The 21018-nt window shown below is 40.8% G+C and overlaps 1 protein-coding gene across 1 annotated transcript in view; it reads left to right on the forward strand.

Moving 5' to 3' along the window:
- Positions 1-21018, forward strand: part of LOC138488409 (serine racemase-like) — a 227582-nt gene that overhangs the window by 47151 nt on the left and 159413 nt on the right. The window contains exon 2 of the mRNA XM_069615349.1: positions 8059-8248. Within this exon, the coding sequence (XP_069471450.1) occupies positions 8063-8248 (186 nt within the window). The 5' untranslated portion in view covers positions 8059-8062. The remainder of the gene's footprint in view (positions 1-8058; positions 8249-21018) is intronic.

Here is a 21018-nt window from a genome sequence, read left to right on the forward strand (position 1 = left end):
TCCCAACACCCCGAACTCCCTTTTCCGGTCCAATTTTAATCTAAAGCTTGCTCAGAAGAGTCCAGATAGGCTTAGCTTATGTGGAAATGTAAACCAGGTTTTTGACATTACCCTTGATCGCAAATTTACCTCCAATTTTGTCAATTCCAAATCTCGCAGTAGTTTCCTCAACTTGCTACAAAATCTCAATTTGATTCATTCCTGGGGCTTTTGTCACCCTGATATAAAATATTATACTTTCTACTCTCCCTCTCACCAATCTATTTCTGGGTTGGATTATATTTTTGTTAACCCTTCACTAGCCTCCACTATTATTAATTCTGAGATCGGCCCCATAACCTTTTCTGATTATGCACCTGTCTCTACTACTCTAGAATGGATACATATACCTAAACTCTCTCCAAGATGGAAATGTAACTAATTTCTCCTTAAAGACCGATCGTTCATTGACAAAACCAACTCTTTCATCGAAGAGTTCTTTCTTTACAGTCGTCCAGAACATACCTCCATGCATAATAACTGGGACGCTTTCAAAGCCTCCCTCCGTGGGTTTATAATTCAATTTTCTTTTATTAAAAACCAACAATCTGAATCCACTCATAACACATTATTGACCTCAATTAAAGATCTTGAAAGGCCGTACTATGCTAACCCTGATCCTAATGTTGCAAAAGCTCTCATGAATAAAGGCATCGAATTTAACAAACTATGCACTGATAGAGCTGCTAACTCTATACTTCGATCTAGTTCCAAATTCTACAGTGGATCCAAGAAAGTCAGAAACATTTTAGCATCCTATCTAAAAAAGAAGAAAGGAAAATCGCTCATCACCCATATCATCTCAACTGATGGTAATAGATTAACCAATCAAAAGGATATAAATGGCACCTTCTTGGACTTGTACTCCAACCTATATTCCTCTGATACCTCTATTAAGACTTCATAAATCCATTCTTTCTTTGAAGAAAAGAAGAAAATCTCTTTAGATCCCATAGACCATTCCTGATACCTCTATTAAGACTTCAGAAATCCATTCTTTCCTTGAAGAAAAGAAAAACTCTTTAGATCCCATAGACCATTCCCCCTTAACACACCTGTATCCTTAACAGAAATTAAGCAAGCCATATTAGAACTCAAACCCAATAAAGCCCCAGGTTCCGATGGTTTTATCATTGACTTCTATAAAACATGTATTGATTCCATTGCACCAAAACCTTTACAATTATATTCTTACTTTGCTGAAATTGGTCAAAGCCCCGGTTCCTTTGGTGAAGTGCTTATTGTACTTTTTCCCAAACCGATAAGGATCCCTCGTCAGTTAAAAACTACAGGCCTATCTCTCTTATCAACTCTGACTATAAAATATTTGCTAAAATTCTGGCAAAACATTTAGAAAAATATCTTGCTAAATGTATACACATTGACCAATCTGGTTTTATCAAAGATCGCTGGGCTTCATCTAACAGTAGGCTTTTGTTTAATTCCCTTTCTCAGTCCCAGAACTCTAACGACATCTTAGCCCTCTTAGCCATTGATGCTGAAAAAGCCTTCAACCATGTATCGTGGACCTTTATGTTCCATTCCTTAAAATGGCAGGGCTTCTCTCCTTATTTTATTAATCAGATTAGAGTGTTATACTCCTCTCCTACCACTCTAATTCTCATCAATAATTTTCTCTCCCATTGTTTCCAAATAATAAGAGGTACCCTGTTCTCCCCAGATGTGTTTTCTAGACAAGTCTGATCGATGAAAGCCTTGTCAAAACAGGTTCATCACTGTTCCTCCAAAATCATCAAGGACCACATTGACTCCCTGGCTCCTGCCCTGGCCGATTTCTGCAACCACTCATTCGCCACTGGAGTCTTCCCTTCCCCCCTGAAGCACTCACTTGTGCACCCTCTTCTTAAGAAAACCTCTGCCGACCCATCCTGCCCGGCTAACTATCGCCCAATCTCCAGCACTCCTTTCCTGGGCAAACCCTTGGAAAAGCTGTCCATCTCCCAGCTCAATCTTCACACTGAATCTGTTGGTTGTCTCCATGATCATCAGTCTGGCTTTAGAGCTGCCAGAAGCACGGAAGCTGCTCTCCTGAACATCCGTGAAGACCTGCTCTCCAACCTTGATTCCAACACCCCCTGTCTCCTCATCTTACTTGATCTCTCGTCTGCCTTTGACACGGTCAACCATGCCATCCTGCTCAACTGTCTCCGTGATAACCTGGGGATCACCGGTCAGGCCCTGGCATGGCTGACTTCTTTCCTCTCTGACCGACCCTACCAGTTTCAACTTGTGCCCTTCCTCTTCTCTACCTCTATCTCTACCTGTGGTGTTCCACAGGGGTCTAACCTCTCTCCCTGGCTGTTCAATCAATACCTCGCACTTCTTGCCCACTACATTGCTGTGCTCTGCCCCAACTTCCAGTGCTATTTGGATGACACTCAGCTCATTTTCTGTCGCTCTCTGGCCAGCCTCTCTTGGCTTCTTCCTGCTCCCACCTGTGAGGCTAAAAACCTGGGTGCCATCTTCGACTCCACACTCTGCTTCTCTCCTCACATCTCGGACGTCTCTAAGAAGTCAAACTACCAGCTGCACCTCCTCAGAGGTATTCTTCCTTTCCTCTCATTCCCCCAGAGGCTCATTGTCTCCAGAACTCTGGTTCTCTCTAGGCTGGACTATTGCAACAGCCTCCTTCTAAATCTGCCTGCTTCTACTCTCCACCCTCTGCAACTCATCAGAACAGGACTGCAAGACTTGTCTTTGGCCTCAAGCCCAGGGATCGTGTCTCTCCAGGACTGAAATCTCTGCACTGGCTCTCAGTGGCTGCGAGGATTAAGTTTAAAACCTTCTGCATTGTCCACAAGGTCTTCTGGGGCCTCGGGCCTCAATACCTTCAACTCTCTCTTCCTAAATACCTTCCTTCTAAAGCTCATCGCTCATCCACCTCAAACTCCCTCAGGGTCATTCGCTTCTCCAAGCAACAAGTTGGTGGTAGATCTCTTTCTTTGGCTGGGGCCTCCCTCTGGAACAGCCTCCCTACCTCCCTGAAACTTGAGGAGAATCATCTCCGGTTCCGGAAGCACCTCAAGACCTTTCTCTTTGCTTCTACTTTTTCTCCTCGTCTCCCCTGCTGACTTCGTGGCTGAAACTGAAACTGCACTGGCTCCCCGGCCACCCTCTGATCGCGGGCCCGGGTACCCTCCCCGCCAGTCGCACACCTGCACTGCCTTCCTGGCCAACCCTGCTCTTGGGGACTGTTTTTCTATATCCCTACAGTCCCACTAACAGCACTTGGCGCCTGATGCCTGCACTTACCCTTGCCACCTGCTGGCCATACTTTTACTTATTGTTATTTATTCTATTATCCCATGTACTGCACTGCCCCCACTTTCCCCCTTCCCATGCACTTGCACGATCTGAATGACACCTGGCCTAGTAGGATCGTTGTCTGTCTTCCCTCTGTTGCCCCCCTTGCCTCATCGCGCCTTGAAACACTTATGTATAGGCGCGTTATAAATGCTATATCATATCCTATCATACTCACCAAGGCTGCCCCCTGTCAACCTTGGTATTTAACCTTGCACTAGAACCCCATTTACAGAGTATCAGAACAAACACCAACATCAAAGGTATCTCCATTAATAAAATCGAAATAAAAGGATCTGCTTATGCAGATGACATCCTACTCTATCTTTCAAATCCTGCCTCCTCCATCCAATCTTTAACGTATACCATAAATAATTTCTCCATTGTTTCAAGCTACAAGTTAAATTTTGATAAATCTGAGGCTATGCCTCTCACTAACGCTTGCAATCCAACCAATAACCCATTATTTGGTATGGCTTGACAACTTTTGCATATTAAATATTTAGGGCTTCATATTGCTAAAGATATTCACACCACTATTACCCTCAACACCAACCTCAATCGAAAAAGTAACAAAAATGATCTTGGGATGGTCACCTCTTTTCCTATCTTGGTGGGGCCGTCTTAATTCCATAAAAATGATGATCAGCCCCATTATCTTCTACTCTTTTCTCTATGGTTCTGTAGCAATTCACACCAAATTTTACAAAAGACTTGACTCCCTACTTCTTAAATTCTAATGGAACCATAAAACACTGAGAATTGCCATCAACAAACTAAGACTCTCTAAGCTTTTAGGTGGAGTTAAATTTCCGAACTTTCAATTGTATCATAAAGCCTTCGTCGTAAAACAATGAACTATTTTTAAACACTATGAAACCCATCTTGAGAACGCTCCTTTATGGATCAATGTAGAGGCCAGTATTATTTCCCTACTTTCCCTTTCCCAATTCTTAACTACATCCTCATGGCCTAATATTACTTCACTTCCTTCACTGCACTTTTTCAAATCCATTTGGCATAAACATTCACTTCCAACTCTTACTATGAAACCAATCCAGGTGACATCTTCCTCTGGTTCAATAAACACAGCTATACCAAATCTAACCCCATTATTATTTATAGATGGTACTCTTTACTCCACAATTCCGTAGGAATCCCCTTTGCACAGATGCGTAAACAATACAATTTCCCTGAATCTGATCTCCCCTTTCACACATCCCTCCTCAAATCATTAACTAAAGCCTTGCCCTCACTGACTCAAAAATCCCCTACCCCTATTCTGACTTTTTTAAACCAGCAATCCTTCCATTAGAGCAGCCAAATTATATGCATTGCTAAATGATTCCCCTTCTCCCAATCTATTAAATTCTAGTATTACCAGGCAATGGGAGATCGACTGTAACTTTCAACCTACCTCAGATTTGTAGCCTCAAATTTGGAAACTATGTTACTCTAAGTCTATAGCAGCTGGCAATCGTACCCAAACCCACTTCTTTATTTTACACCGTGCATTCCTTACACCCATGAGAATTGCCAAAGTAGTGGGTAACTCACCCATCAATTGCTGGTCTTGTAGGGAACCAAATGCCGATCTTCTTCATTCAATTTTTAATTGTAAATATGTTTAGGCTTTTTGGACAAAGGTCTGGTCATGTCTGCAAATGATCTTTCATTTTACAGAACATTTTTCACTCTCTAATCTTATGATTGGCTCTATTGTTAACCCGTTTATACGACATGTTGAATCTCCTGCATTATACAATGTATTCATCAGTATTGCTTTTCATAACATTACTTATAATTGTAAGAGTACATCCAGTTTATCTTATAATATCTGGTGGAATTCTATTTGCTCCATTCATCGGATTGAAAAATGTCACGCATTCTCTTTGGACTGCTTGCACAATTTTAATAAAAAATGGAATGTGTTTATTCATTACCTTAACAATCTTGAATAAGCATAATCAATTCTTGATCACGTATGCCCTCGCTCTCTCCTTTCCTATTGTCTTCTATCTTGTTTCTGTCACCCCCTGTTTGTCTCAAAATCTATACAGTAAAATAATCGTATCACATTTATTTTATTAACTCGTTTTATCAAAGTTTATGGTTATAATGTTCGAAGAGAGCATAAATGTTAAAATGTTTACACCATATACTTATATTACTTGTTTATGAATTTACCTAATAAAAATGATTAAACAAAAAAAAAGAAGTGGGCCTGCTCCTCTTAGAATGTGTAATAATACTAGGCCTAGTTGTATGCTGGCTTCACCTAAACAATATGGAAGCATTAACTCTCCCTAAAAATCTTCGATGGGATCTGGCCAGTTACACTGGCAGTGACAGCTGGAATTGGCTAACCCAAATTAAAAGCAGGTCATTAACTTAGATTTAAGTAACCTCTGGGACTCTTCCTTGCCAAATAATCATTCCATGAGCCATCTCTCCAAATCCAAATTTGAAGAAGGGGCAATGACTGATTATCATGAAGAATGCTGGTGGGGCTGTAACCCACAATTACTTGGCACTCCAGTCTAGCTGGGTGTGAACTATACCTTTCCTGGCTGGCTCACTGACCCGCAGAAGAGAATGTTTTTCCAGGTTAAACATCCTCTGTATTGAATCAAACACTACCGAATGGTTTCCAGATAACTTGAATAAATGCTTTTTTTTGTGTACAATTTTGGAGGAAACCCTAGAGGCACTTTCGGCTGACGTGCAAGCTGTACTGCAAAGCGCAGAAAATATTAATTTCACATTATGTAATTCAGAATGGGATATTAAATTCCCTTCATGCCTTGGTATTTTTTAAAATAAGGTTTCAGCCCTTGGCCAACTTTAGCAGTTTCAAACTATTTGGGTATGGCGCTGTAGAACAAAGTTTGCAAACTTATCCTTTTGATGAGGCATGACAAATAAATTACCCACAACAGAGTTTTTTTATTGGGATATACATTGCATGGTTTTTATGATACTGTTATGTATTTCTTCCCTCCTTTATGTACCATAATTCTTTATTTTTTTATTTTTTATATGTAATATGTACTTTATAGAAATGTTTAGCTGAAAGAAGCTGATGATGATGATAAATGTACTGAAGAAAAATCACCCTGGACTAAAATGCCAAAATGCCCTAACCCCCAACTTACTATACAAAAGAACACATAACAATGTGGGGAAGAATGGCAGAACACTCCACATTCAACACTCTACTCCCAACATAACAGGAAACAACCAAAAGTTCACGCCATTTCCATGTTGAGATATCACCAAACAGAGATATCTCTGGGAACTGCAGAGATGTGCATTCCTTTCTTTGCCATCCCCACTTCACGCTGTCCAACTCGAGAGCCGAATCCATGCTGGGTTTTCAGGATACCCCTCATTAATATTTATGAGGTAAGTTTGCATACAATGACTCTAAATGTATGCAATTTTTCCTCATGAATATTGATGAGGGATATCCTGAAAAACCGTCAGGATTCCGGCCCTCGAGGACCGGAGTTGGACTACACTGAGTCGTAAACCCTTTCTGAGAGTAGTTGTATTATCTGCCTTGCATTGCACACAATTCGGTAAAGATAGGAGTTTGGAGTGTAGCTGGGAGTTTGTTGGAGAAGGAATAGCCATTCTCCTAGTTAGGGAGAGTCAAACCATTTGAGATCAGTGTGTCCCCCTCCGTGTCACTGCTCAGTCCCAGATTATAGTGTGGTTGCCAGTATTAGAATGTCTCACACTCCCAGTCAGACTTTCCTCTTGTGTCCTATGACCCAAAATGGAGGCCTCTGCAGAGCCCATGTAAACACGCTCCCAGGATTAAAATCTGGTCGGGACAAGGGTTTGCCTTGCATTCTGACACTGTATATGCCAAGCAATAAATAGCAGCACATAGGGAGCTTTAGAGCATTTTGTAATTACTTTTAGTTTGGCTGGTCATCAAAGCACGTTGAATATACATATATATATATTAGAGCAAGTAAAGGCAGGGGAGCTTTCCTATTTAACTCAGGAGATCTCTCACCGAATCCGCAGTGCTCACTCACAAAGCAGGAATCCTGGCGGAGACCATGCAGCACACACTCTTGTCTTGGGAGGATAGCTCATGGGCAAAGACGATGAGGGGCAACAGAGATTTGATTTGTGGGTCCGCGCTTAGAAACCTCTGGGTATTGAGTGCGTTATAAATAACCAATTGTAATTTTAAATTATAATCATAGGGCACTAGCCAGGTCTTACATACATCCCCCCACATGCATACAGTGGAATGCAATCATCTACAGGGACTAAGTACAATGAATAAAATGGGGTTGTTATGACCAAATTGGGTTGTTATGACCATTCAGGATACAGAGTGCAAAAGTGCAGTGTACCCATCTCAAAGACAGCTTTCAATATATACGCACCACCGACCCCAGCTCCTCCCCAGTTCAGCTCTAGGATATTGGGTGAATATCACTATTGCTCGCCTTCATACACACACTATATGACATGGTAAGAATGGCTCTGTGGAGGTAGAGGAAGGCATACACAGTGTGGAAAAAAGTCAGTTACGACCTCAGAGTCTGTGTATCTTCAATAATACTTCCTAACGGGAAGCTGTGGTCCCGGTCTTTAATTGCTCCAGTCCTTTGCCTCTGCTTCCATTCCTGCAGCTCACCAATTGTATATATTTTGTATCCCTTCTTTCAGAATAATGCCCAACGCGTGGAACATTGACTCCCCGTACTGCCTCTCACTTGCAGATGTGGAAGAAGCTCAGGTGTATCTCAAAGGCCTGATTCATCAGACCCCGATCATGACCAGCTCAAGCCTGGACGAGTCTGCACAGCGTCATCTCTACTTCAAGTGTGAGATCTTTCAGAAGACGGGTTCCTTCAAGGTAAGATCTAGAGATGGCAAGTGGGGATATCAAGCATGCTTTACCTTCTAGGCCCAATTGCACTGTTTGGGGGTAGACATGCATTCATCTGCCTTGCTGACAGATGTCACCTACCATTGTTTCGCTGCCGCCCAGCAGTAAATTCATGGGCAGGCCTACTTCTTGCTGAACCACGGGCTCATTACATGGATTTAGGACAGTGCATGAATGCCAGGTGGTACAGCCGCTTTCACTGTTCACAGCATTCCAGATTTCAACAGCACAATTCCGTTCCGGCTGAACATCACAATATAGAACTTTCAAAGAGATATCACCACTGTCCTTGGCTAAATGCTATTGCCAACCAGAACTTCAGAATAAATGTCAGGTCCACGCCACCCTTTTTCAAAACAGGAACAGGTTTTCCAGTAGAAGCACAATATAAATCACATAATAAATATTATAAATCATACCTTGAAAACTCTGTTACCATCCACGGTATTTATTTAAAAAATGGAAAGAAAATGAGAATTAACCACCCTCCCTGATGACTAAGGGAACAAAAAAGATCATTCACTCAGCATTTGTATCTCAATAATGAAACATTCACACAAAATATATTTAAATTTAGCTAAAGTACTAACAATAATGTTTGGAGGCTTGTGACGTTCGGCTGGGTGACCATTAGCTTGGCACCAGCATTGACCACTTAAGGCCACCTATGGTTTGATCACTTTAAGGCACTTTATGGTGTACATCAAGGTGAAAGTGGCTTTTCAACCGTGTAAATACCACCGAGAGCTACAGGGTATTTTCCCTAGTGTTCACAAACCAAGAGGTATCTAAGGCTTTAAAGCAATAAAAGGAAATGGGAAAGCGCTAGAACCAGATAGCATACCAGTGGAGCTTTTGAAAACAGAACCCCAAATTGCGTTTCAGATCTGATTAAAAATGTTTAATATCATTAACCAAAACCATCGTCCCCCTGAGTCGTGGCATATTGCAGAAATCGCCCCGATCTTTAAGAAGGGGGACAGCAGCAATCCCTTCAATTTTCAGCAGATGTCTTTGCTTGACTGTATAGGGAAAGTGTACACTTAAATATTAACTTTCAGACTCTTACAGTGGATCGAGGATACAAAGATTCTCCCACCCTGAACAAGCCTTTAAGCTGATTCTGATTATCCAGAACTATTTAAAAAATAAATGCCATTGTACATACTATTCGCTTATCTGAAGACCGTCATTGATGCAATCAATCGAGATCTACTGTGTGAAATGCTCCAGAAACAGGGTATCCAAATGAAATTGCTGAAATGCATTCATTCCCTCTACACCAAGAACATGGCAGTCGTTAGATGGGGGAATGGAGGGGACAACACTAAGCCATTCCCCATAGTTCGGGGCATAAAACGGGTGGGTAAGGGCACCATATTTGTTTTTAAGTATTTATTTTTCATTTTTATTTGTGCATTTAGTTTATTTACAAAAACTTTAAGCACATTTATAAGAAAAAACAGCTTTTAAGAAAATTGATAGAATCCATTTCAATTTCACAATTTTGCCCTTCGTAATGGCATAAAATACACAAATACTTAAAAAGTTGATAGCTGAAGTTAAAAATTAATCGGCAGGTTCTGTCAGTTTTAAAATTACATTTCCTTTTCTGCTTCCTTCAATGTATAATAGGCAGCTGAGGCTATTACTATCCAATTAGCCCCAAACAAAGAAGACCAAAATTGGTCCTTAGCAATGTCCTCGAATCCGTGCACAAAATGTATATAAGCCTTCCTATGACAATCTTTCATTGACACACAATCGGTCAAGATGTGGCGGCTAGTCTCAATCACCTTGTGGCACAATCTACAGAGGCGTGCTTCAGCAGGAGTATTTTGCCAAGAACCAATATAGTCCATAGTAAGTAATATGTTTAAACGCAGACATGGTACAAAGCGTTTTAATTCCATAGAGTATAATTTAGTCAAGTAGCCACATGACCTATACCATGTAAAGCTTTGTCATGAATATTAATTGCACCTTACTTTATCAGAGAGCTCATCCACGTTCATCACCCTATCCCAGCATCTTGATTTGTTTTTTATCTTGATTTCATAGTTAGGATCTGTGCTTAAGATGTCTGGCTCCAAATCCAATGCTTCTATGAAACTATCTGCTGTTTTTAGTTAATTAATAAAAGCATTTTCCCCTACGGTATGGTCCCTGCTTCCCATCAACAGAAATAACTCATTTGAGTTTTGACTAGTCTTCAGAAATTTTGCATATAACAAAATTCTTTGAATCTGCCAAGTTGTCATTATTGATGTTGTCTCAAATTCCAGTCTCAAGGCCTCAACCGGCACAGAGTTTGGTACATTGATGGCAGTTGCAGTAATTTACCCTTACATTTCTCCAGCCAGCGTACTTGCTTATCTGTTAAAGCTACCAGTCCATATAGTATGCTTGGGACCATGCTTGAGCGATAAATCTCGAGAAGGCCCACGATAATATGTCCACCACAATGTGCTATATAATGCTTGATGGTCAACCATTTTCTCCAAGTTTTGGCAATGACCTTCTCACCGTAATAAGTCAAACTGGATTTAATTTTTATAGGGAATCCCAGATATATGTATTCAGTTACCCTTTCCATAGAAACATTTGTTATATGCCACATGTGTTTACACTTCATCAGTGTCTGTTTACCCAAGGTCATGATTTTTGACTTATCCACATTTATATCCATAGCATTGTTAATGGCATATATGCCTAGAGCACTCATTGAGTGCTGTAGGCCAATTCGTGTGAGGTCTAGGATTATAATATTGTCGGTGTACAAAAGCCATGGTATCCACACACCATTTGCTTTTGGTGGAAATTTTTGAGTTGTACCAATGACCTGATTCAAATCTGCTGTCTATAAATTGTACAAGATTGGGGCCAAAACGCACACTTGTTTAAGGCCACAATTTGTGGCTTGGTATTTCGCACACAATCCTGCACGATTTAAACAAACCGAAATAGATGTATTTGTATACAGTTGTTGGATATAGTATAACAAGTTACCATCTATCCCCCATGCGCCAGAGAAAGTCTGTCGGAATAAGGTCAAAGGCTTTACTGAAGTCTATAAAACAACAGTATAAATTTGGCCTATTTTCATTATCCGTTTCAGCTATTAAATACTGCAATACACACATGTTGGTAGTTGTGTTATAGTTTTCCCTAAAAGCGTTCTGAAAAGGACTGAGTATTTTGTTTTCCTTCGCCCAGTGAGTAAGTCTTAATGGGAGGATTATGGCAAAGATCTTCTGACAGGTGCCCATCATTGCCAACAATCAGTAATTATGAGGTTCCAACCCATCACCTTTTTTATAGATGCAGACCAGCACAGATTTACGCCATGACTCAGGGATACTACCCGATGATTCTATATCCTTGTATAGTTCTATTAAAATCCGGGCCCATAGAGCCGGGTGAGCTTTCATAACAATGTTTGCAATACCATTGGGGCCTGGTGCACGGGAGCTTTTTAATTTCATTATAATGTTCAATACATTCTCCTCTTCCACATCCAGTTTAGTCATACTTAATTTAGGTTCTTCTGGTATGGCCACTATAGCATGGCTTTCCTGATCATAGTACAGTCTTTCAATGTAAGCTAGCTATTTACTTTCTGGAATAGGGTTTAACTCACCAGACGAGAGTCCCTTCTTATACTCATTAAAATTAGACCAGAATTTATGGCTATCGTATGATTTCAACCAACCAAACAAGAGAAGCCGATTTCAATTTTTGGTTGAGTGCTTACGTTGTTTTCGCCAGTTATATTTGGTGTCCACATTTTTGATGCAAATCTGCTTTTCATCCCAGCTCAGTTTTGGGTTTACTTTAATTGCAACCCTAGCTTTCCGATACATTTTATTTTTTTCAGCTATCAGATAATCAAATGGTTTTCTTGCTTTAGTACCGTGATGTATAATGTTATCACCCCTTTGCATTAAGATAAAACTGCCCTTAGCCTTGACCAGTTACTCTAATTCCCAGTTAGCTTTATATAATGCCTTTTGTAGGTCGCCACACTTATCCCATAATGCGTAGTTTATTTGCCTAATATTCAAAGCTGTCCACCGTAGACCATTTCCCCAAGAGTTTGAGGCAACCTGGCAACTCATATTCTCGGTTGTGTAGATAGAGTGTTCATGTTTAGCTCCCATCTCAAGGTTGCATGGTCACTCAGCTTATTAAATTGTAACACTACAGGACTGCACCTCCTTTGTGTGGTGGGGTTACTTGGGATGTAATCTATATGTGTACTGACTTTACCATTTGACCATGTATATGTCAGAGATCCATCATTTGTTGTATCTAGTGGCAGAAAAAGCAAATTGTGACAACATAAGAAGCGTGACCAAACACAGTTATTACTGAGTGAAAGGGGGGCTAACATATGCAGATTTCTGACATTTAAATCGCCAGCTATAATAATATAGCCCCCTGGTGATGTCTTGTACCACGGCATGATGGCATCGTCAATAATAGACATTATGCCTTTGGTTTGTGTACCCCCCGGTGGGTCGTATACATTTATTATCAAGATTGCATTGTTTTTGTCTTTAGTTATTTGTAATACAGCTGGTAATGCATAAGGGGATCTCTTGATGTGTTGAAGCGCAGTAAGAGTGTGCTCCAGCCTGGCTCCTATCACAAGCCCATCACTTGCACGACCCCTAGTCGAAGGAACAGCATGGTTTTGTACTATCTGGAAAGCATCAATAAAAAAGATTGGGTACAAAACGTCACCTGTAGTAGGAAAATGTCACTTGAAGTAATTTGTTCTGAGCCTGCAGAATGAAATAGGAAGAAGCGATAGCCGCGTGTGTTCCAGCATATACATCTCAATGTTTTTCTAGTGACACAGCATCAGTTTGCTCCATTTAAAATTCGTTCAGGAAGCCAGCATTCACCTTTCAAAATATTATTTGTAGCTTTGTCCTTGTTGGTTTGGAGGGCACGTAAGACTCTCTCTGATGTTCGTTCGTCAACCGCAATGCAATGTTGCTTGCTTAGATTAATATTTTGTCACTTCATCAGAGATGAGCTTCTTACTTTTACGACAAAGGATGAGTAATAGTGCCTTTTGTGTAAAGGTAGCTGCATGTATTTTAAGAAGTGCTGTCACCAGTACAGATGAAAATTCAATTAAAGCCCAATTGGTGCTTCCTATACTGGGTAGTTCAAATCGTTTTATATCCGAAGTCCTGATGTGATTTAATTGCCGTATCTGTTCAAAGATCGCTTGGAGCTGAGTCCGGTTCAGAAAGGGGCTTTTATTTGTGGGATTTATTTCCTCCTTTATGGCCCATCTGCCAAAGAATGCACTAATGTCCAAAAGGAATTTTTCATCTACAACAATGCTTTCTGTTTGGTTTATCTGTTCCATACATGAAGGTTTGATGACTGTCCTTATTGTCTCAGGATTGTTTTTCTGTTAATTTTTGGAACAGTTTTTGGCTTTAGTTTAACAATTTGCTGTGTGGGCCCGTTTAATACTACCTATTGGACCAATCCATTCAAAGAAGTATTGGTCACCCTTGGCACTTGGCATCGTCCTTGATGCTGGTCTCAAAAATGTCAGCAGTGATCGAGAATGATGTTCGGACAGTTCGATCTGGTAAGTTTGATACATCCATGTCAATGACGTTGTCATCACAGATTTGTGCAGGGCACCCCTTTTCACCACCCAAAGAGGCGCGCCTCAATCCCACGCACATCTTTAGTAGTGAGTTATTATTGTATATAGTGAGCGAGTGTGAAAGCACTGCCGTATACTCAACCAAAATCGCAGATGTTTGGGCGTTCTCTTCTGTTCTCCTCCCCACATGTAAGAAATCTGATGTAAGCTTGCATCTGATGGCTTTTATGGAATTGTGTTTTTTCGTCTGTAGCATACATTTTGTTCCCCACTGTAATTGAGCTTTGTTTTTTAGGTTCACACTTTAAGGCGGTCGCACTTCGTAATGTAGTTCTGCGATTTGGTGCAGATTTTATTTGTAGAGCGGATCTGTGTCGCATTTTCAAAGAGTTAGAAATCTTGCCTATCAGCTGGTGTAGTATCGATTTCGACTCCGGCAATTTAGAGACACAAAGCACATGGTACTTCTAAATACTCTTGCTGCTCGACACCAAGACAGATAGCAAACGTAGACGGTACAGAGGAGAGACACACTTTCAAATCAGACACCAGGCTCATAGGGGCACGCCCCCACAGTCACCCAGTGGTAATTCTGATGGAAATTTCAATAATTCTGAGTCCTGTTACTGGACACAAAAATAGGTAACTGCTGTGGCCGATCTAAAGGAGAAGCACACTTTTGTAAAATACTGGGTTCAAAGGGGCATACCCCTGCAGTCACCCAGTGGAAGTACTGATGAGGAATCAAATACCAGGACAAAGTGGGGAATTGTGCTGGCCGAGAAACGTGCTCAGTACGGAAATTGATTATGCCACACTAGTGGGGTTTTGTTTTGTACCAACTATGAAACGTTTCCATGCGCCTGGTTCGATATTAAAATTCAAAAAGGTGTTGCAGTTGATGTGGGGCAGAAAGGGGCTTTTGAGCCCTACCCCTTGAGAAAACAGTTGAAGAAAACATGCTCCACACTTAAGGAACTGCGCCACAGTATTTATATGGAAGCTGAAATATATTGATTACAATGCCCTTTTGGATAACACATGTTTCGACACACCAGTGTCTTTTTCAAATCAGGGCTGGTTACAACACTAGTAAATGTGTAGTCAAATTCACAATGAAAAACATATATCAGAAATCATAGTGCACAGTGAAACAATTATAGAAACAAACCATGAAAAAAACAAAATTGAAAGTAGTCACAGAGAAATGAGGAGGGGTGAAGGGGAGGAAGTTCAAGGTAAGTACAAAAGAAGGTACAAAAATGAAAAAACGCATTAGTACATACTCATAGGTGAGTGTCTATTAATATATAAACAAAGTATCATGTTCGCTTAAGGTAACTAGTATAGAAGTGTACCCATGGGGGCCTTACCTATATTCCAAATCAAAAATCTCCAATTCGGTAGAACAGAAAGTCATGTGTTAAATCCCCCTATTAAAATTCATGCCAAATAAATCACATTTTAGACAGTAATTACAATGCGTGTGACTCATCATTTAAAAAGTCCAGTAATATCAAAGTCTCCTACCTTGCATAGTATTGAGGATGGTGGCTTAAATCATGCTTATCCATCACATGAATTCAGGCTATGTGCCTGAATAGAAAATTGTACAATAGTGATATGCCCGAAATTCAACTAACCTCGTTTTTATTCATTTAACAATTTCTAAAAAGGTATCCGTGTAGATACTGGATACTATCCTAGCATGGAGAAATACTTTCTACCCTAGCCAGCATTTTAATAGAACGTAGCAAGACATTTCATTTAATGTACTTGTAGACCAAATAATGCTACGTCCAACAACACCGCAGTTACGTGTATAGAATATACGCTTACTCTAGTCCAAACACGGCCAGGACATGGCTCGAATTGCAGCCGTGCGACAGAGAGCGCTCGATTACATAATGATGAAACATAAGATCAAAAGACAGCTGAAAGCACAAAGGATAAGTGCTGCAGTTTACCTCAGGCTGTGTACTCAATCTCCTTTCGTATGTGTCGGAAAAACGCGGCTTCTCCCAAGTTTACAAGGGTTGTCTTGGCAACCCTAGTCCTATTGCTATTTCCATTAGGTCCTGCTTTGAAAGTCAGGCAAAATAGACGAGCGCCATATTATGAGTTTGTATAAAGATAAAGTCGAAACAAAAACGGAAAAATGAAAAGGGTCCTCTTGGGGCTGTCATTTTAGCATGTTAAGAAGGTAGGACTTGAATTAAACATATGAATTGAACCTGAAATCTACAAATGATTATCAATGTAGGGTGAAAAGGGTGAAATACTATAAATGGTTGGTGTCGGCAAAAATGATGAAAAGGAAACATACAAATGTCAATAGATGTCTATGTATATTGCCAGATAGCTGGAAGCAGCTAGGTGGCTGATGAATGTAAAAATGACAAAGGTGATGGGGGCAAGGCTAAACACAATATCATTTACGCTAATCCTGTAGTTCATACCCGAAACTGATTAAAAAAATATATGAATTGAATTATGTAAACAATTTTTCTGCAAAGTCAAAAGGCATCAAAATTACTTCAATATTATAGATGCTGATCGAGAACAAGGAATAACATGTAGAGTTCTAGTGCATATTGAATATCAGCTGGAACAAATAAATGCATTTCTTAAAAAAGGGGGACAGTATTATCCCTCAGAGAAAATACGCCATTTCATGGGGGGTCATTACAACCCAGGCGCTAATTGCGCCATCTTTACCACCATGGTGTAAACTATGTTTACACCATGGTGGATGGCGGATTTACCGCCCCATTCCAAGGTGAGTGGGGTGGTAAATCCCCATTTCCCATTTTCCCTTCCCCATTCCCATTTTTGCCCCATAGGGCATAATGGGAGTGGGGAAGGCGCTAATTACGCCACCGTAAATTACGGTGGCGTAATTAGCATCATGGCAGGTTAGCGCCATGGATTTTAACGGCTGCTAAAAGCAGCCGTTAAAATCAGAATAGGCGTTAAGGGTTAACGACGACGTTAACCCTTAACGCCTGGGTCGTAATGAGGCCCATGGTCTTGATTCAGGCCAAACTCAGTTGCTCTAAATTTGCAAATTGTGCGAGCTTCCCTCTGGCGAAGGAGGATCTCTCTATTTCCGCCTCTCTCGCCTAGAGAAGCTTGCCTCAATCCGATGAACCTCACATTCATTTTATCATCTAATTGATGATTAGTTTGCCAATGTTGTGCAAGTGGTAATGTTGAATCCGATTTACTCATAGCATAGATATGCTCACGTATTCTACACCTGAGTTCTCTTGTGGTGTTCCCAATATATACGCGTGCACATGTGCATATTATGGCATATACAACGTATTTGCTGCGACAATTAATGGTCTCTTTAATCCTGAGAGTAGTTCCTCTTGAATCCGAAAAAGTCTCTGTATTATGGTGCGCTAATTTGCACATGCCACATGATCCACATTTCCTGAATCCTGTGGGTTTCTTCGGTAACCATAATTCTGGTCTCGGTTTTGGCAAATTAGGGAGTAGGGATGGGCTGAGTATATATAGCTTTTTTGAAGATTAGTTTAGGTTTTTCATCGATATGATCTTTGAGATGATCATCCAGTTTGAGCAAATGCCAGTTTTTGTTCAATATTTTTCTAATTTCAAAATTGTCATGTGAAAATGTTGTTATGAAGCTGACTTTGTTGAATTACTCTGATCAATTAAGATTCTTGGGTATTAGGGTTGCATCCCTATTCATGGTATCAACTTTTGCATGTGCCATGTCTATAAATTTCTTATTGTAACCTCTCTGATGAAATCTGTAGATTGCATTCCTCATTGAAGTCATTAGTGTTGCCACAGTTTCTGGGGGCTCTCACAAATTCGCCCTTTGGTATGTTTTTTATTACTGTTTTTTGGTGACAACTAGTTGCAAAAAGGGTTGAGTTTGCCTCAGTTGGTTTTCGGAAGGTTTTTGTCAGTAATTTGCCATCCATCACATATATAGAAGAAATCTAAGGTAGTGTCACTGGATGGTCCTGAGAGAAAAATCCCTTCTGTGTTGTTGTTAAGACGATCTCTGAATTCAATTTGTTCTTGGTCATTACCATTCCAGATAAGTAAAATATCGTTGATAAATCTCGTACACATCACGATTTTATCATGAGCATTTGGATCTGTGTAGACATATTTGTCCTCAAACTTGCTCATGAAGAGGTTTGCAAGGGCCGGTGCGTATTTAACGCCCATGGCCACCCCCTGTTTCTGCCTGAAGTATTTTTTGTCAAATATAAAGATATTGTTTTCCAAAGTTATTGTCAGCATTTCTTTCAACATGGTCACGTAATGGTAATGTGAAGCAGTTTCCCCACGAAATATGTAATCTATAGTTTCAATAGCTGCCTCGTGTTTAATCGAGGTATATAGAGCTCGGACATCCCACGTGACAAGTTTGTAGGACTGATCCCATTGAATAAGTTGGAGTTTCTTGATGACGTCAGCAGAATCTTTGCAAAAAAGCTCTGATTGTAGGTACACGTGGACTTAAGATATTGTCAATTAACTCACTAATCTTTTCTGTGACCCAACCAATACCGCTGACAATTGGTCTACCCTCCGGTATTCTGTTGAATGTTTTATGTACTTTGGGTAAAAAGTAAATGGTCGGGACCAAAGGATGTGAGACAGTTAGATACGTTTTTTTCACTGTCAGTGATAAGGCCTTTCCTTTCCCAAGTTTGAATTTGCTCAGCTACTCGATTTTTGATTACGGAAATTGAGTTAATAGATTTCAGATTTGGGTGTTAGCACAGTTCGGCACAGTTCAAATGTGTTGTCACAACCCTCAAAATGGACAAACAAAACCCTCAAACCTCTGTACTCATGGTGATGTCAGTCCACAGCTAGCCGGTGATAGTCATGGGTTTGCAGCCAACGAAAAGATCCTGGGCTTCACTAATGTTGGGACTGTCGGGACTAGGGGCTAGCTAGCCTTTTGGTTGTAGCCCTTGAGATTCTATCTGGGGCTACAACCAAAAGACCCGGGGCTATAGCCCCCTGAGCCCCCTCCAAGAAACTTTTTTATGAACTTTTGACTAGGGTATGGAACAGACTGCATACATTTTTATGATTGACTGAATCTAGATCTGAAAATGTATGAACTTTTTATATGTATTGCAGTTGTGCGTTTATGGTATGTAACCAAAATAAAGCTATTGATTGAATAAAGCTATTGATTTATTGAATAATGTTGTCAAGTCTTATACATTTCTTGTTCCTTGTGACACTACAATAGGTGCGGCTATAGTTTTACAATTTTCCATATACACCTTGTAAAACAATTGCATATTTTGAGACCATCTGTTGTTCCAAAAAGGCAAATGCCCGGCATGTTTCAACATTCCAGACTATTTCTTTATTGTCTGGTCTTCTTCAGAAGCAGAAAGGGAAAACCGTATTTATTAAATGCCCCAAACCTTTGTTTTACTGAGAAACTAAAAAGCAGGATAAAACCTGTGACCTTACTCATGTATCTTGATTACAAAATCCAGATAGTTGTCACAGAACCTAATATAATCACACACTATACAAACTATGTATTGGACCTTGGGTACCTGGCTAGCGATGGAACACACAACATATTAGTTGGCTTCGGTTTGATGAGATCATTTAAAATTCCACTCAATTGTATTGAATCCTATACGATCACAAATGTATGAAATATTGTTGGACTGTTTGTTTTGCGTCTGTTTCCCACAGCACTGTGAAATGAAAGATTTGCTTGAACTAGTTTGATGCAAAACGATCTCTGCATTTCATTTACATGACATATATGGGGCTTGTGTGTCTCACATACATTGGCCAGAACTGGCATCTCTGTTTTTTTGAACCAGTCCTCCTGAGATTCATCCGGCAACCTCTAAACAGGAAGACAACATTTTTCTACTTGGAGACCTCGCTGGAGTGAACGTCCGTGCGTAGAGGAAGGCCAGTGGTCAACTGGGAAAGTAGCTATTTCTACCTAATTGTCTCTTGTTATTTTAGCACTTGTGTTGCCCTGATTAAAGGAATGTGTTATTTTATCTTTTTTAATTTTGTTTCATTTGTTTTGAAACAATATGGTCACACATAATTTAAAACTGTCCACCAACCTCACATCCACCTTGCTAGGGCCACAAGACATTCTAACCGGGGATGAAATTTCACATAGAACTAACAGCAGAGAATACTGCATGAATGCCAGAAAATGAATCTGTATGAATGCACACTGTGACGAATCCAGGGAATTTGCCCCTCCTCCCCAAGGGGGAGCACCCCTCTGTGGCTAGGGAGGTGAGCCTGCTCTGCAACACCCTCCCTAGGGGTCGAGGCAAGTGAAACCTCACAGTGAGCGACTCTTTCTCCCCCACCGCCTATCCCTTTGGGGACAAGGACTCCCGTTCCTATGAGGAACTCCCTAAGCCATTCCCTGCGGTGGCATATATGGGATCATCCAATATGAAAGACTGTATAAAACTCAGAGACGGAGACTTGACTAAGGATCATACACCTTGGTACGGACAAGAAATAGGAGCTGTCTCTTTTAAGAAAGACTTCCATTTAAAAAGGACGAAGAAACTAGAAGAAGACACGCCGAGCCGTGCAGAAACTGAGAGAAGCGTACACATGCAGGGGAAGCCCCTGAAAAGCTAACACCCGAGAGAGGCGGATTCACCCCCAGAGCCGAAGGGAGCCGCGGAGCACGTCAATTCAGAAAGTGCTCCAGATGTCAGAACGAGATGCTAGAGGGTTGGAGTCTAAGTGGACAGAGAAGCTAAGGAGACGAGATATCAAGTCTGGTGGTGGCGTGACCACGACAGCTTCATGGTGGGCTGTGCGCCTGTATAATAACGTCAAAACCACTCTCCTGAGGAAATCAGCAAGACAGCCGGTTACATGCAGTGATATATGACTGCTGAGAGGGAGCCGATGCAGAGTGACACACCGGCAGAAGCAAGAAGCCAGAGAACAAAAACAAACGGAGAAGTCCTGAGCAGGCACCGGGCGAGGAAACGTTCCCCTGTAAATACCAAGGTTACGGGAAGAACCGAGAGGCCACTGGGGGATTGTTATAAATCAGGATAAACTCATCAAAAAG

The sequence above is a fragment of the Ambystoma mexicanum genome, chromosome 9 (genome assembly GCF_040938575.1).
Source record: "Ambystoma mexicanum isolate Mex_15411 chromosome 9, UKY_AmexF1_1, whole genome shotgun sequence".
Lineage (NCBI taxonomy): Eukaryota > Metazoa > Chordata > Amphibia > Caudata > Ambystomatidae > Ambystoma > Ambystoma mexicanum.